This window comes from Adiantum capillus-veneris, chromosome 15, assembly GCF_014529385.1.
Source record: "Adiantum capillus-veneris isolate H3 chromosome 15, ASM1452938v2, whole genome shotgun sequence".
In the NCBI taxonomy this organism is placed as follows: domain Eukaryota; kingdom Viridiplantae; phylum Streptophyta; class Polypodiopsida; order Polypodiales; family Pteridaceae; genus Adiantum; species Adiantum capillus-veneris.
Window position 1 is genome coordinate 125,868,160 of NC_140945.1, and position 18,442 is coordinate 125,886,601.

General features: G+C 42.5%; 1 protein-coding gene across 2 annotated transcripts in view; it reads left to right on the forward strand.

Moving 5' to 3' along the window:
- Positions 1 to 18,442, forward strand: part of LOC147441453 (Zinc finger C-x8-C-x5-C-x3-H type family protein) — a 124,417-nt gene that overhangs the window by 47,307 nt on the left and 58,668 nt on the right. The window contains exons 2-6 of one of the 2 annotated variants that reach the window (XM_086483095.1): positions 5,305 to 5,415; positions 6,192 to 6,252; positions 6,479 to 6,629; positions 16,507 to 16,563; positions 16,732 to 16,829. In XM_086483095.1, coding sequence (XP_086339221.1) covers positions 5,305 to 5,415; positions 6,192 to 6,252; positions 6,479 to 6,629; positions 16,507 to 16,563; positions 16,732 to 16,829 — 478 coding nt within the window. The remainder of the gene's footprint in view (positions 1 to 5,304; positions 5,416 to 6,191; positions 6,253 to 6,478; positions 6,630 to 16,506; positions 16,564 to 16,731; positions 16,830 to 18,442) is intronic. The other variant, XM_086483096.1, reaches the window with a different exon arrangement.

An 18,442-nucleotide genomic window follows, 5' to 3' on the forward strand; every position in this document is an offset into this window, starting at 1 on the left:
CGGGAGGAGTGATGAGGGAGTCGTTGAACAGCTCATGGCCCGGACCTGGATGGTTATTTGCCGGGGGGGGGGGGGTGTTCATCGGCAACTTTATGTTTCTATGTCTTGTTATATGCATATGTGAGCATTTGTGTTGCATTGTGATGTGTCAACTAGTGAATATTCCTAATTGGATGAGATTGCCTGGGTATGTAATTTTAGTGCATCAAGACACCCGTGGAAGATCAGTACGGTCTGGGTGTGATGGCTAATTTTACTACGCCGGAATATCAAGAGTCCCGATCTGGACAAATGAGAGGCTAACTCCTTGATCAAAAGAGCAGAAAGGAGAAGCTAACTCCTTGATCAAAACAACCGAAAGGAGAAGCTAACTCCTTGATCAAAAGAGCAGAAAGGAGAAGCTAACTCCTTAATCTAAAGAGCAGAAAGGAGAAGCTAACTCCTTAATAAAAAGAGCAAATTGATTGTCCCTCGGAATGTCCCCTCAGAAATTTTTGAGCTAACTTGAGTTGTTTTGCAGATATGCTGTAATCGCGGACGATTACTCTCTTTCAAGAAGGGGAGATGTAACAAACTGCTGACGTGTCAAAGCCTAAAGAATGGAGTCAACGGCCGAGGAGCCTAAACCCTCAGAAGAACAAGTAGCAGAAGAAGAGGAAGTCCTACCAACTTATGGGGACCCCGTCTGATGGGGCCCTAGTGACATAAAGGGGATTAAAATAAAGCAGGACCCGCACACACGCAAAAATTGATGCCGTGGCAGATTTTCGAAAATTGCGCTGACATGATGACGTGGCAGGCTGTACAGATTTTCGTAAATTGCGCTGGCAGCTTTTTGGCTTTGCTTTTGGACAAGAAGTTTTTGAGTTTTAAAGGCTTTTTACTGTAACTGCTTTTCAGGCCAAGGGCCTTTAAATATGAGGCTAGGGCTATTCTCTGGCATGCTTCTTGGAGAAGGTGCAGAGTCTGGAGTACCGGCTTGTATTGTGTTGATGCAATATAAAGAAATACCGAAAGGGGTGCCAAGGTTTGGGGCCAATACTCTCTGGGGTGGAATTCCGCCACTCAGTGTCGCGTGTCGTCTCTCTCTTTCAGTTCAATTGTTAATGAAGTGCTAAAATTCTGTTCAGTCTGTTCTTTTCTATCGGCACGTGGTGCCCGTCTTGTGACAGAGAGGCATAAGGCATAGGGACTTTTACAACCTTAACTGATTCTCTCTCGCCCCTGGGAAAGCATTGCTATAGATTTTATCTTTGATCTCCCCAAGACTCAAAGTGGGCACCGATGGCATTTTGATATTCATTGATAGATTTAGCAAGCAAGCTCACTTTATTCTAGTAAAGAAAATGGTCAAGCCTAATCATTTAGTGAGATTGTTCATTGCTCAAAATTTCCGATTACATGGCATGTCTGAGACAATAGTGCCGGACAGAGATCTACAATCCATGAGTTTGTTTTGGAGGAAATTTGGGAGAACATTGGCACGCGGTTGCAGTTCTCATCATCATTCCACCGCAGACAGATGGGCAATCTGAGATAGCCAATTCAATGGTTTTGGATTTATTGAAGTCTAACATCTCCAATCAGAAGGCTCAATGGAAAAAGTATTTGTCTTTGGTGGAATTTGCCTATAATAACACGGTTCACTCTTCGACAAGGAAGGCGCCATTTGAAATAATCGAAGGTGCTAAGAAAGTCCCTCCATTTTTAAGCACCAAGGACAAGATTTTTGAAGTAGATCAGTACACGAGAGATTTGGACACTGCTTTTTCCAAGGTTCGCGAGGCTCTAGAGAAGTCTCAAGCACGGCACAAGAAGGCAGCAGATAGACATAGACGCGACTTGAAGCTAAAGGAAGATGATTGGGTGCTCTTACGTTTTGGGAAGGCACGCCTTAGGAAAAGAAAGGGAAAGGAGCGGCTTTTTCCAAAGCTTAGCATGAGGTATTATGGCCCTTGCCAGATCCAAGAAAAGATAAATGATGTATCTTTCAGACTCAAGTTGCCACACACTTGGAAGATTCACAATGCTTTTCATGTGAGTCTCTTGAAACCTTTTAAGGGTGAGGTGCCAATTGATAGGGAGCCTGATGAGCAACCTGAAGTGGAAGAGAGCGAGGAGATACTCGTTCTATCGCGCATTGGATGCGAAGTGGATGGAGGAGGAGGACCTATTAGATACTCCTCTTTTGGAACTTTACCTTGAGGCTTTCGACTTAGCTACGTCTATTCCGAAAGATCCTGCAGATCAGCAGGGTTGAATCAATTGCAGACGGGATTGCACGAGAGGAGAGTCATTCCGCTCCTTTGTCACAGATTACCTGGATGGAATAATGTCACTAATTTCCCTTTGGATTTGAGGGATAATGCTGTACTGACAATATTCTGTTGTATGACTTTATGAATAAGGAAATTGAAAATGGGAATTCCCGAACTTGAATCTGATTGATGTGTACTCTCTCATGTGATTTTGTTTGAGTGCAGGATTGAAAGACGAAATGACTGCAGCATTTCGGTCTTGAGAATCTATAGACATCATTGAGGTCCGTTGTGGATCTAGATGCCATTGCTAAATATGTTGTCAGGAATCATGGTCTTAGATTTGGAATCAATTTTTATGTGGTTGATATGATGTGAATGTGCACTGACTGAGTCGTCTTTGTGCAAGTGCTAGATTTGTGTTTGTCTAGTGCATTGGTACTTAGAGTCAGTGTCTACTGAACTGGTTTATGGCCTTTGTTTGTTTTGCCGACGTAATCGAGGGCGATTACAATTCTTTCAAGACGGGGGTATGTCACAAATTGATGATGTGGCATGCGCATAAGTTGTTCCAGCTTATAGGGCACTTGCCGACAGGGCCCTTAGGGACACTAGAGCACTTACAGAGACAGAAGGCTGGTTGTACGGAAACCCGCAAATCACGTTGGAATGCTGACGTGGCTGGCTGTATGGATTTTTGCAAAACACGCTGCTTTTGGGGAGCCAAGTGCTTTTGAGTTTGGAAGTACTGCTTTTCCAATGGTCAAGGGCCTTTAAATAAGTCCCCTGGGCTCTCTTTGGCTCACAAGTACCGTCGAACCGGTGGGCAGAGGAGACCCGCGGGCAACTGTACTTTGCTCAAGCATTAATACAAAAAGAAATACCGAAAGGGGCGCCAGTCTTTGGGGCCAATCTCTTTGGGCACGGAACTACGTCGGGCCGTGTCGACTCAATTGAACTGTGAATTAAGTGAAGTGTTTTAAAGTGATTCTCTCTCGTGTGTCATGCTAGATTCCAAACTTGGGGTGTCCAAGTTTGTCACAATACTATGTACCTTTTGAATCGAAAACGAATTGTGCATTTGCATACGATTCCACCTTGGACTGTCTTTAGGAGTAGCCATACAAGTGTCCATTAGGGAGGGCATCCAGCTCATCGTGAATTTTGACTAGGAGTTCTCGAGCATCTGTTCATTCCTCTTGGAAGATCCTTACCTCCAAAAGTGACTTCATCAGCCTGACCTTGAGCTATCAATTCATCATACATAGTATCAAGATCTGGGGGGACTCTCTTTTCTTGTCGGAAGAGTCTCACTTGGGAAAGGGACATTTACTCTACTCGCAAATGAATCAAAAAACATTCCAGAGGCCCTATGTCATCATCATGCACGGCTTCCGCCTAATGTTGGGGATCAGTCCAATCCCCTCACTTACTGCACATTGATTCTCCCCAACAGTTTAGCATCCGCCCCCAATCCATCCTATTGTGTTGGACAACTTGCCTATAGTGTTACCGGGTTGGACACTAAGAGGGCAAACACTTTTGTACTTGAAAGACAAAGCTGAAGTGAAACAAGGCATACAATGAGCCCGAACGGTGGGCCCCCTCTTAAAACTTCTCTTTATTTATGGGAGAATTGTGTATAGTATCATGGGCATTACAAATTTACAATTCCAGACTTCCATACAGATGCAAGTGAAAAATTCAGCATTGCAAACAAGTGAACGTTAATGTTGATTCTCCTTCTATCTACTCTCTCAAGTGCTCACATTCTCTTCCATTTTCTTGCAATTGTTTTCCAAACAAGAAGCCACAATCTTTGCAAGCACGTAGGAAGGCTCTAGTTCCAGGATTTTCTCATCTTGGAAAGAGGGCTATACTTACCACCTGTGCACAAGACACAAAATGTGTCAGCAAACAACATACACACAGTTTCGAGTGGGCATCCCCATTTCCCGAAAGGATTCATGGCATTCAAGCAAGAAGGTAGCATGCAAAAATTAAGCACGCAAGCACATGAATATGCTATGCAATGCTACATCGGTAGGGATGGTCCCCATTCATGAGCCTATGATTAGAAGACATTCCCAGGATCCACGCAAGTACACGATGGTACCAGACTCTGTGGAAAGCTTGCACACACAGCGTTTCCAGGCATGTGCATGTGAACACAAGTCCCAACGGAAAGCCAAGTCCACTGTTCCACACATGAACTCAAAGTTCAAGACCCAACGGAACATGAGATCGGAGAACACGCAGAAGAGTTGTCAACCCATGAGGTAATATAATTTATTTTCCTCAATGCAAGCATAACATTTGGACCACAATCACCATTTAAGCAGCCAAAAGGTGGTAGAGAGAGTACGCGAAGAAGGGCCATCAGGCTATCCTCCAGCAGCTCCGTCCTCTCAGCATGAAGGGCAAGTGCCTACCCCATCCTCTCAACAGGAGCGAATCAGGTCGCTGGTGGCATCGGTGATGGGAGGACCAATCTGGCAAGTCCCACGCAGCTTCTCAACTCCCAGGGGTAAGCCCTCTATTGTTCTTCCTGCCTCCCAGATTCGCAAATATAGTTTAATATGGAAGCCCCGGTCGGGCTCTTAGCTGGTTTCCGCTCCTCTGCTGAAACTCTTAAGAGGATGGCTTCAGTATAGATGGTGCAAAGATGGAAAAATTTGTGGTCATGTGACATTAATGCTGCAGTTCACTTGATTTTAGATGTCTTTTTAACTCGGTAGCCTCGTTGTAACTGCTTCACGAGGAACTTAAGGTCGGTTAAAGCAGCCTGTAAGGTTGAAGGGATACCAAGTAGATTTTCTTTGTAGATTTTGTTATTTGTTTGTTCTAAATTGTACTTTTGTGTGTTGTGTCTTTACTCCTCGCTTGACTGAGTTCAAATACGTGTCTTAATCTAGAGCTAAACTCTCTAAAATCCCGAATTTTCCACGAGACAGAATTTGCACTTCGAAATGGCATAGGCTTTTGGGTCTGTAGGATAATAGCGTCACTCGGTTTATGCCCTTCAAAGAAAAAATTGCTTTTGCAGGAAGACGGGATTTTCGAGGAGGTGATTTGAGAGAGAGGCTTCAGCGAAGACATTCCCCTCATAGTAAGAGGCTTTCACCTGGAAGGGATTCCAGAGGACGGCAGGATCGACGTATGTTTCATAAATTTTCATGTAGCATTGCAAGTCTAAGCAAGTACGTTTCCTGTTTGATGTTGGGCACAGTTTGTTGATTTACATTGCATGTGCTACTGTTACATATGTGATAAGCAAAAAAGCTTAGGGTGAAGTTTACTTAGAGGCCTGCAGTAAGGTTTTTAACATGTTAATGTCATTAAAATTGAACTGTTAGTAGATCTCATTATATCTGTTCTTTATTTGGCAAACATCATGTTTTGTTTGCACATTGTCTCTGCTATATTTCTTGCTCTTCAAATGCATATGCACTGTTATCAACTCTCTTTGTCTTTTATTTTTCTTCCTTTGCATACTTTTGATTTCGTTGGTTTCTTGCATTGATGGCTAATAGACTTCTGTTTTCTTTTTTGTGCTTGTTCTTGTTATGCTACCTCCTATTGCACATATTTAGAGGGGCCTCTTTTTATAGAGATATGTAGAGGGGGTCATGATTCTTTCCTTTTGATTTCCAACCAAGAAGGAAGCCCCCACACTCTTCTCCCCTCTCCTTTTTTTTTTGTTGTTTGTCTTTGTTATACTACCTCCTTTTTCATATTTTTAGGGGGGGCTTTTCTTATGGTGATTAGCGTAATGATTCTGGGGATTACATAAAAATGAAACAATTAGAATTAGCCCTGTTTTCTGCATATAGATCTGGTATAGAAGCAAAAAATACTGCTTGCTCTAATCCTGCTGTGTGTATCCTGAATCATTATTGAATTTTGATATTCTTCTTATGGTCTTGATTGTAGGTCAAAGTCATTCAAGATCTCCTTTAAGGGGCCGTTCAAGTAGATCTGCTTCCCCCGCCAGGTTTTTTATAGTGTTCTTGACACTGAATTTCTAGTCTTGCTTTTTGTCCTTGTGCACGAGAATTTTTTCCGATATGTCATGCTTTACATTATGTACATAAGTATCTTTCACCAGTTTCATTGCGGAGATCATTTCTTTTCTCTTACTCCGAGACTGTTGAGAGTCTGTCTGTCATGTATTTTATCTGGTCATCTCAGGATTGTGTTTTGATGACTTATTGCGACAGAGAAAAGAAGAGACAACGACATGACGATTCAGTTGCCAACCTTAGCGATGTCTCTGGGGAGCTAAAAGATCAGACTACCTGGACCAATGGGAGTGCAGATAAGAACTCCAAGTCACAATCTCCAGACCCTCTTGACATACTGGAAGATGAGGTAGATAAATGGAAAATTTTGTTTTGATTGCAGAACAACCTTCTTGCTAGTTCCATAGAGATATCTGAAATCTGAGGGGGAGGTTTTCCTCGTATAGAGAGACTCTTGCTTTTCTTGGGCTGCTAGACCAATTGGCAACAGTTGAATAGTAGAAACCAGACAATCAGAAAAGCAGGTGGCCCAGTCAACAACATAGTGAAATTTTGGATTGGTCCGATGTTGCTTGGGTACTTTTCCAGAGTTGGAATGGAATTTTTTCTTACCTTAATTCCCATTAATTTGGCTCTAAGATCATTGGAATGCCTGGATGCAGTGACCAAGTTCATTCAAGCTTCAAATCTCAAGTCAATTCAATCTATTGTTCAGCTCTCCAAATATGGTTCTTCTGTGTGAAAAGAATCTACCGCCATTATGTATTTTTGCTTCTTTTCTTTCCTTTTGTGCTAAATCGGGAATTCATTTCCCTGGTTAGGTGTGTACAAGTATATATCGTATCTAGTTCCATTCCCTACAATGTCTTAGTATTATGCACAAAGTTTCTCATGTATGACTAATAGGGTGTGTACCTTACAATTTCTTTTAAAGCCTAGAGGTGAATCCTCAAATCACCACTTGTCCAGCCACAATTTCTTTTAAAGCCTAGAGGTGAATCTCAAATCACCACTTGTCCAACCTATACACAAAGAAGGATTGAATATACAAGGTGTTGTTTTGAGGTCCTTATAATCTACTTGCCTCAAGGTCCACCATTTGTCCAACCTACACAAGAGCCTCTACTTGCACAAGCTGAAAAACGCCAACATCTTTAGCCTAGATTATCAAAGAGGGAGAAACTTCTAGTTTATATATTCATTCAAAAAAAGTGAACCATTTCTTTATATCGCAATAGGATGCCATTTTTGTTTACATGAATTATTCTTTGTTTGCCCACATTTCAACCATTTATGTCCAATAGGCACAGACCTGCTATTACACGCTTGTCGTATGCAGAATGTTGCGGTTCCGTACACGTTGTGTGAGGATGTCCCCTTCGTACCCTGGATAGACTTTGATGGGCAAACTGTGCGCAAATGTTGTACCTGTGTGTGCGATGCCTGCGTGTGAGATGTATGTTAGTCTCACACACACGCATGCGCACAAATTACTTTTGCAAAGGAAGCTTGAACCTAGATCTCTACAACATGTTATTGTATTTTTTTTCTCTGCATAGCTTCCTTGACCTTGGACTCTGTCTTTTGGTCAATCTGAATCATTTAATCTTTACTTTTATTACTGTATGGATTGGAACCTTGTCAAGATATTAGTTCTGTAATATTGTCTTGATGCCTTTTTTTTTGGTGAAATTGAGTAATCTTTACTTCTATTGCTGTATGGATTGGAACCTTGTCAAGATATTGGTTCTGTAGGATTGTCTTGATGGCTTTTTTTTGTGAAATTGAGTACCCATCCCACGGCTTTGTGCCACTAAATAATTCTCTCTTTCGACAAACGATTCGAGCCTTATCCAGTGAGGAGATCCAGGGTCCCATTTTAGCAGATTCCACTTGGCAGCCGGTTAGAGTAGTTGGTGCCAAGGGGAAGAGACACAATGTAGACCCCTATTAACCTGCAAAGGAGGCTTCATCCTGGTGGTTACGGATATGGGAGGGTAGACCGATCTCTCAGCTTTACTTGGGGGAGTGGCAAGGGTGTTTTACTTTTAGGGACGACATTCAATGATATATGTTTGCTCCGAAGTTTGGACGATGAGATAGATCAACTCCTTGGAGCGTTGTGATCAGGCTATTATCAAATTTGAGTCAAATTGGAAGACATTCCTTTCCATATGCATTATGATCACTATGAATTTTAATCTTAACCTTTTGGTTGATTAACTTTCCATCTAAGTTTGTTTTTCTCCAAAGTTGCTATTCCATTTACACAACTTTTGAAGGAGGGATGAAAGGAGTGAAGAGTTCGGGACCTCATTGTAAAGGTACCCTCCAATTGTCTGGAATGAGCGTCTCGACGAGAGCTTTAAGACACTGAAGCACTATGTGGCTATTGCACCAATGTTGTATATTGTGCATCCTAGCAAGCCATTTGTTGTTGAGTTGAATGGTAGTGATTGTGCGGTTGGTGCAACACTTTATTAGGATGAAGGTCTTGCTACATGTGAAAGTAAGAAGCTTGCTAACGTTGAAATGCGTTATCCAACGCATGAGAAAGAGCTATATGTGGTGGTTTACACTTTTGGGAAGTGGCAGCATCATTTGTATGGCTCTATTGTTGTTATTGATTTCTCGCTTGGAGTGTCCAAGCTCGTAACACAGAGCATATCTTTATGGCAAAGAAGGGAGACCAGATATTTGAAGAGGGATCTTCCTCACATGGCACAGAGAAAGTTCCTACAAGTCTTCAAGAAGAGGACAGGTTGTTTGAAGCTCAACTACTTAGTTGCATGGAAATTTTTCAGGAGTTGGTCAGAATTGAAGGATGCAGGACTTCTTATAGGCTCCTACATAGGTTTTACAGGCTTCGACACAAGGTATGTCTGAGCCGATGCAGGAAAAGGAAATTCCTCATGCAGAGAGGTCTCTTGATGCTTGAGGGGAAGCCCATGTAATTGAGCAACCAACAGTGCCCATTGATCCAAAGCAACCTACTTTACTTGGACAGGAAGTGTTTGTGAATGGTCAAGGGAGTAATAAACAGGCTATACGTTAGACCCTTCCATTGCCTACTTCATATCCTTATTATTATCGGATGTTGTTCAGTGTTTCAACCTATGGCTGGACCTTCCACAAGTTTGCAAGGTTATATACTAGGGATTGTGTTTGGGACAATGCAACCAGGCATGGCTAACCCTACGTATCAAAACGTAGGTGTCCAACCAGGTTTTCAGGGTGCGTATGGCCATTTTCAAATGCCTGGAACACACTTTGTTGTGGCTGTTTTTTCACAACCATATGCCCAAAATGCAAATATGATAGGTGAAACAGGTTATGCGAGTGCCAGAATGGTCGATTCTGGACCACCACTTTATAAGGACCTGTTTATGACAGTTTTTCCTTTGAGTCAACCTAAGGATTACAAGGAAGGAGAAGGCTGTGAAGTTTAAAATTTTCAATGGAACAAAGGACCAATTGAAGGCTTTGACCTTCATGCAACATTTTGATGCAGCCTATGGGGGAGGAAACTTCACAGAATTTTCAAAGATACGCCAAGCTACCACTTTCTTGAAAGGAAATTAGCTTCAGTGGTGGACCACATTGTTGAACCAGGGTCAAGCACCTACAACATGGGTTTAGTTCAAATAGCTTTTCACATTTGTAAACTTTTGAAGTGAATGTGATGAGAGCATGACATGAGTTAAATGTGGAAAATTGTGTGTACCTTGAAGAGTAGAATAAGCAGGTTTGGACCGCACTGTTGCCAATAAGCTCCTACAGGTTTGTGCTATTGTTAGAACGAATTGAGAAGTACTGTTGTCGATTGCCCAAGGGAATCAGGGACTACTGTACAAAAACTAATGTCATGAATATGGCACAATTGATTGAAAATGCGACAATGGCCAATAACTTATCAAAAGGAAGTTCCGATGGATTTAAGGGGAGAAGGCAAGCTTTCCATCAAAGCTTCATTACCTGCACCAACTACTCACACACAATGTGTAGTCACTTAGTTCACAAAAATCAGCCCCTCTCTAATTTTTGAGCGCCCTCTCTTCATGCAGATTGGGAAAGCTGCTCAGGAGCCGCCATGTGTCTAGTTTGCCTCTTTAGAGTTAATTCCTAGTACCCACCAACTTATAAGTGTAGCGAGGGGGCCGAAATGATTGTGAGTTGAGCCCAGACACCCTTTTGCTGCTCGGGTTCCAATGCCGGTCGGCCCGACCAACTCGTGGCGACAAGGCCTTCCCGTTTGCTGGTGAAACTCTCAGCCATCGGCCGTTTCACACGAGTCATTCAATGTCCGTCCTTTTGCAACTTCAAAGAGAGGGTCCCAAAAACTTAATAAAAATCATCGAAAAGAAACCAACAACTAAGGTTAGCAGTTGCCACGTCCTCGTGACAAATAGCGTAATCCTGTGTGGATACGTTATGTATTACATGCCCAAGGGGAGGATTAAAAGGTGGTCATGGGAACGCCTTCTACACCTAGTGTAAGCTTTGAAGTGACACATAATATATATGTGTGTTTGGCTACTTTGAAAGCCACGTGGAGATGAGAGTTGCCGGATATTGGTTGTCAAACCTTTTGTATAGATACTCCTCCTTTTTGTATATGAGTTATATGCTATGATATAAAGGTATTGCATTGTACATTTTTGTACATTGAGTATTAGAAAGTGTGAAATTCTCTCTCTCTCTCTCTCTCTCTCTCTCTAGTGTGTGTGTAGCTATGGTTGCTCTAGCTTTCAAAGCTCATTGCATCCACTATGATCCTATCACTCACTCCATGCACTACAAGGGAAGGGAGTTACTTTCAAGTGGACAACCAAGGAAATTCTAGCCTTTAAACAATTGAAAGAAAAGCTAATTTCGGATCTAGTAATCATTTTGCTTGACCTTATGAACCCTTTTATGATTCAATCTGATGCATGTGGGAGCAACCTTGGTGCAGTTTCAATGCAAAATGGTCGAGTAGTGCCTTATGAGAGCATAATTCTCTTGAAGGCCAAAAAGAACTTATAAGTTTATGAGAAAGAATTGGTGGCAGTAATTCGCGCTCTCACTAGTTGAAAACACTATTTGCTGGGGGCTGATTTTGTTGTCCAAACGGATCATCAAACCTTTCGATACTTTCTCACACAAACCAAGTTGTCGGAGAAACACATGTTTTGGGCAAATATCTTGTCGATGTTCCATTTTCAGATTGTGCATGTGGAAGGGAAAAAGAATGTGGTAGCTGATGCGTTGTCGCGAAAGACCCAAATTTTAGTAGTGTCAATTGAGTACCATTGTAAACTAGACGAAATGAAGGCACAATATATTGAAGATAAAGATTTTGCAAGAATTTATGATCAACTTGTTGATGGGAAACATCATGAACGCTACATGCTTAAGAGTTACTTTCTCATGATGCTTGGAAAGTTATGCATTACTTAACAATTGCGACCAGGTTTTGAAATAAAGTCATGCTCCACCATATGTTGGGCATCGTGGAATTGATGCGACAATGAAAGTGGTTGAGGCATTCTTTTATTGACCAACCTTATACCAAGATGTTGACACATTTGTAAGGTCACGCGTATTATGCCAAAAAGTCAAATTTGAAAGGCAAAAGAAACCACGATTGTTGTAGCCATTGCTGATTCTTGATAAGGGGATGGGAAAGTATAGCGATGGACTTTATCTTTAATCTTTCAAGAATGCAAACAAGTAATGATGGGATTTGGACTATCGTTTGTAAGATCCTTAAGCAGGCTCATTTCATTCGTGTGAGGAAGAAGAAAAAGCCAGAACATATGGTTAAGATATTTATGAGCAATATCTTTAAGTTTCATGGGATTCCTCAGTCAGTTGTTAATGACAGGGATCCCCGTATGACGAGTCTTTTCTGGAAGGCATCGTTTGAGAACATGGACACAACGCTAAAATTCTTATCTTTCTTTCATCCACAAACAGATGGAAAGTCAGAAGAGGAAAATTCTACTGTTTTGGATGTGCTCAAATGCTATGTGTCAGAGCACAAGGCAACTTGGGAACACCATTACCATTGGTTAAATATGCTCACAATAACATTGTGCATACATCACCAGGCAAGGTACTATTCGAGATAGTGGAAGGAGGGAAGAAAGTCCCACCCATTTTGTAGACTAAGGACAAGATGTTTGAGGCAGAAAAGTGTATGCAAGATATGGGTGAAGCATACAGGAAAATAAAGATAGCTCTTGAGAAGACTCGGGCTAAGCAAAAGAAAGCTGTTGATCACCACTGTTGTGAACTTGTATTTTCACTTGGTGATTGGATACTTTTGCGCTTTGAAAAGACCGGGTTAAGGAAAAGAAAAGGCAAGGAGTGTTTGGTTCCAAAGCTTAGTAAGCGACATTATGGTCCTTATCAGATTTTGGATAAGATTAGCGATGTAGCTTAGAGGCTAAAGCTACCATAAGGCTCAAAAATACATAATGCTTTTCATGTTAGGCTTCTAAGGCCCTTTGTTGGTGATGTGTCAAAGAATATACTTGATGAAAAGCAGCGTGAAGTGGAAGAATTGGATGAGATTCTTGTTCCTGAATAGATATTGTCACATAAGGAAAGGAAGGTTAGAGGAAAGGTTGCAAGACGCTCCTTTGTGAAGTTCAAGAACTATCTATCATTGGATGCCAAATGGATGGAAGAATTTGAAGTGGTTGATTTATGTAAGGTGCAGCGGAAGTGAATGTTGAACTTTGCTCAAGATGAGTGCTCCGAATTGTGCTCAATGTTTCTTTTACTTACGAAAGGGAGAGCCTTCCGTTCCTTTAGTGAGAGAGTGCAAATGATCACAAAACAAAGTGGCAAACACTGTGAATGAAGGTGTTGAGACTGAGAGATAGAGAGAGAAGAATACGACACCAGAATGTTGTCAAACCCTCCTCCAAAGGCCCCACTCTCTATGGTGAGAGCGGTCTACTATTGATTGCATAAATCTCTACAATGCTTTGGAATTGCCGACGATGTCGGTGACGATGAGGACGACAACGAGAAGGGCTGAAATCTGCAAATCTTGTATCTGCTGAATTCTGACTCTATGTCGGTGACGATGGCGATGACGACGATGCAACGACGACGCGCTGAAAATGCAGATGCTGAAATCTGCGTTTTCCGGGCTGAAACTGCAAACTGTGGCTGATCTGACCGTGCGGCGAGGATTTGTTGCGGGAAGGTGAGATCTGCGAGGTTCGGGACTTGTACTGCGGTGTTTGGCTGCTGAAAACTGAAAACGCTGGTGCAACTTGTGGTCTTGTCGCGGAGAATCTGCAAAACCTAGGCTGTCATGCTGATGCAAAAACGCTAGGGGGTTCTGTTGTCCTGCTGTCGCTAGATTGGCTTGCAAATGCAAAACGCTAGGCTACTTGCTGGAATCTGCTACTGCCGGGGCTGATCTGCAATGCAAAATGCCAGGCTTGTTCTTGGCTGAAAACGCTAGGTTTGCTATCGGATGGGGTCTTGCTGAGAAGGTGCACTGTTGGATGTCTGGTCCCTGCTACCTCTTCTGCCAGAAAGTGGTAGCGCTAGGGTTTCTTATATACTGGCTTGCTAAATTGCCCTACCCAGTTTCCCAACAAAAGTCACTTAAAAATAATAAGTGAAAATTGGCTAAAATAGGGAAAATAGGTCTATGCACTATAAAAATGCTCCTGATGGGTTTTGACTGTAATCTGATGATCATGCTGTGTGCAACCAGAGGATATGCATCGACTCTAAGTGCGTGGACATGCACGGTCTGCGAATAGTCTCACAAAAGTGCCAGAACACTTCCTAATCTAACTGAATTGAATCCATGTTATGAAGTAGCTTGTCCACGTACCATAGGGTTAGATGTGCACGTGACAATTTACCTCACTTATTGCAGCTATATCTTGAAGCCTTTCAAATGGAACCCACAGCGACTTGATGTAGCTCTATGGGCCGATGTGCGAGCATGGTTCATGATACTCAAAGGAGTAGTTAAGCAGTTGTTATCTACCTCTCTCATTCGGACTTTGAGTGCAGAAGATTGTACTTGAGAGTGCACTAGAAGACTTCTATGTTTGATATATGTATGGTAGCTAGGTTGGTGGCATTGTTTACTTGTCCAATGCTATTCCGGAAGCATGTATATCTTAGATTCCCATCATAGAGTATATGTGATATCAAGACATGTGAGCATGTATTATTGGCATGCAATATATCACAAGGACGTGTATTTTTCCTAATGCCTTCTTTAAATATGTATTACATATTTTCATTTATTTATTTTTGCTTGTTTTCTTGGAAACCCTTGAAAAGGTGCAAGTGGACATTGCATGGCTTGTGTGAAACAGTTGCAGCGAAACGGGTTTCTTACACTGGGAATCTAGGTCGGTCAGCTGGTGATTGGGCGACTTAGCATTCAATTCTGATGAGTATGGAAGCATATATGCGCCTAAATAAGTTGGGAGGAGTTAGGAAACTAAACCATAACGGGCATAATGGACACCTGTCAGTAGGAGGGCTACCTGCCGGACAACTCACCACTCCAAAAGCTTGGTGGCACCCAAAAGAGAGAGAGAGAGAGAGAGAGAGAGAGAGAGAGAGAGAGAGAGAGAGAGAGAGGGGGGGCTGAATTAGTCATTTTTGTGAGTCGATTTTTAGGTTCACAACTTTAATGGAAAGCTTGCCTTCTCCCTTGTCGCGATGATTCCGCTCTCGTCTCTCCCCCCCTACACATAAGGTAATGTCCCACTAGTTGGGCTCTTCAAATGACTATGTCTTGTGGGTTTTATGTGCATTTGCCAAGGCAAGAGCCTTCTAAACAGGAATTGAATTAGCTTATTGCTAAATACCCACGGGTACGTACAAATTTATCACAATAGATTTCAAAACAAGAGAATTTTCTTGCATGAAAACTTGTCCAAATTAAAGGGGAAGTGTTCCATTGTGTGTGGGAGCTTCTGAGACACTCTTAGACGTGTTTGCTATGCTCAAAAAGATCCAAAACAGAGAATTTAAGCTTGCTGCATATATTTGCAGGTTTAGGGTTTCACACCTAAATTGCAAGATAACACCTAGGAAGCTTCAAGGAAGCCTTGGGGTGGTTGTACAGGAGATTGGGCACCTGCAAGGGACCAAAACAGCAAATTACAGCACGCTGAAATTACTTACAGCTCACCAAAAAGCTTCTAAAATGCAAGGAAATCCGTCCTAGACTTGTACTTTTGACCTACAAAGATTTTGGGACTCTTATGGTTCTGAAATTGGGTCGAAAACCTACAATTTTAGCCCTTGGTAGGTTTGAACAGCTTGGTGAGAGTTTAGTGTAAGTGTTCGAATCATTTGTTTCCAATTGAATAAAGAAATACTGAAAGGGGTGCTAGTCTTTGGGGCCTACAGGGTGTCGGCCTTTGTGTGCGCAGTGACGATCTAGTTGCTGGACGCATCTGTGTTCTCTCTTCTTCTCAATCCTCTATGTGAAATTACCAATAGGTAATTGAATTAGTACCGCCCTCTATTGTGTACAAGCCAGTTACAGTCTGTGTGAAGGGTGGTAGAAGAAGTCTATAAGATGTGACTATCTTCCACCCTATGGTGCCGCTATAGGTGCCAACAATGTCTCTCTATGTCTATGTATCTCCACTAGAAAATGGCCACACTAGCGCTGATCTCTAGACTGCATGATCTGTTGTAAGGTGGGATGTCCTGTAAAAAGAGTCTCTTATCTATCTTTGATACTTTGATATGTTCTACATCTGTAGACAAAGTGCATATGAGAGAGAGAGAGAGAGAGAGAGAGAGAGAGAGAGAGAGAGAGAGAGAGAGAGAGAGAGAAATGAAATGTTATATTAACGTCTTCAAAAGGCCAAAGTGACCTATGAGACCAGAAAGTTACAATGTGGTGGATTTGATACAAAGTCAGAGTAACAAAATAAACTAAGTGACAGCATAACAAAACAAATTTATTATGGAATCCTGAGCTGCTCGATGTGAACTAAGCAAAGTACGCAGCTTGCTGGGATAGCTAAATAGCTAAATCATAGGAGATCCAACATTGGTCGCTGGCGGATCTCATCAATCTCCTCCATGGTCAGTAGTTTGACCGGGCGTCGTGCATGTGTGGTCAAAGTGATATGAGAGAGAGAGAGAGAGAGAGAGAGAGAGAGAGAGATTTTTTCCTACTTTCTTTGCGTGACGGGGATCTATCCTTTTTGTAAATATCCTTTTTGTCACAGCTTCAGGATGTTGATGGAGAGATTGAGGCTTTGAATGAGCGCTTAATCCACTATCAGGTAAAGAGTTCAAACCTCATGCCCTATGTGGTAAGTACGATAACTATTTGTGAGAGTCGTATGCATATTAGCAATTGAATGATAGAGCCTTTGTTGGTAGGTATTGTGATATAAGCATGTTTGCTTTGGTGAAGTTGGGTTGATCAACATTTTTCTTGAATGTCACAGGGTCTTATTGATGATAAGACAAAGCTTATTAATGACTTGTCAGCAAAAAACACGGACCTAGATGCAAAGATGCAACGAGAACATGAAGAAAGCAAGCGGTACTTTGTTTTCATATGATACAATCAACATTTACATTTAAAATGTGTGATGCATGTGCGGATTCTTTTCGTTTTTTGTGTATAATTGATGTGCGCGCGCGCGCACACACACACACACACACACACACACACACACACACACACACCTACACGCCACGTCTCCATTGTGTTTTGGAGTAGAGCGTATAACAAAAATACAAGAACAAGGGTCTTAAGGTTTTGTAGATACTCCAAATACATTGCAATATAGTCTTTGATGAGTCTTACTTGATTGAAACATAAGAAAAGTAAACAACCCACGAAGTTTTGTGTTTTTATCAAGTGGTCACCGTGGTACGACCCGCTTTCGGAAATCCTTTGATAGGAGAGCATGCCGATAACTTGAAAGTGCTTGGGTAGGCTCTGTGTGTATGTGTGTGTGTGTGTGTGTGTGTTGCATTCATTGAGGCAAAGCTGCATGCAAGTTTACGAGACCTGGGTAGATGGAAATCTTATGGTTGGAACGGGCTTACTGTTGAATTTTTCCAGTCTTTTTTGGACTACCTTAAGGAACCATTATTGGTTATTATGAATACGGCTTCGGAGAAGCAGGATGTCCCCCTTTCTTGGCAGGAAGGGCTCCTCAAGCTATTGCCAAAGCATGCTTTTTGAAACCGGCCCGTGGGGCGGTAATCGTTAGCTTTCACCCGATTCTTCAACACTTGACTTTACGACACAAAGCAATGACTTAAAAAGGAACCTGTAATTGAGAATGGAATTACACTTCAAGACAAATAGCACGGCCAGGAAGCTAGAATGCTTCCAAGCAGACAGCGACACCTGTTAGGCCCAAAGGTAGGCGCCCCTTTCGGTATTTCTTTATTCTTTAACAGAGGGAATAAAACCTGTGGTTCCCTACAAGCTGCCCCGCACAATCTGGGGCTGAATTTCATCTGTTCTGGCTCGATTTCAGTAGCATAACTGTACTAGGACCCTTCACAGTCAGTAACCCCACGCATTAGATGACTTTCCCGACGCATACGGACACTTTGCAAAACCTGGCGAGAATCTGCAGCACGCTGAATTCTCTGTTTTCTGCCCCGAAAATGCGCCAGATCACCTCTACAGCCGTCCCCTCGCGTCCCCGAACCTCCTGGGGGTATCAGGGTCCGTCTAGGGCCAAAACCCTAAACCTGCAAAAATACACAGCAGGCTGTAATTCCCTGTTTCGGGCTCCGTTTCGCGTGCCGGTGGCATCCGTAGCAAGTCCTCGAGCTCCCGCACATGTAGGGCTACTTGCCCTTTGAATCGGACGAGATTTCGCACGTGAAACCTCTCCGAATTCACCTGTACCTGCGGGGGATTAGCCGCTAGCTAATCCAATACCTGTGCAAGAGGCTCTTGCCTCGGCAATCGCGCATGAACCCACATAACTGTACATTGGTCAAATGAAAAACCCACTAGAGGGGCATAACATACTGCTCATAGGGGAGAGAGAGAGCAATGTGTAGCGTGTAGGGCATCACTCCTGGCACCGCACTGTACATAAGAGGGAAAGGAAGCACTCCATAGCTCTTGCAACCTGTTGCAATCCACCTACTGCTGAAAAATGCGCCCCCTTCCTCTTGTAGACT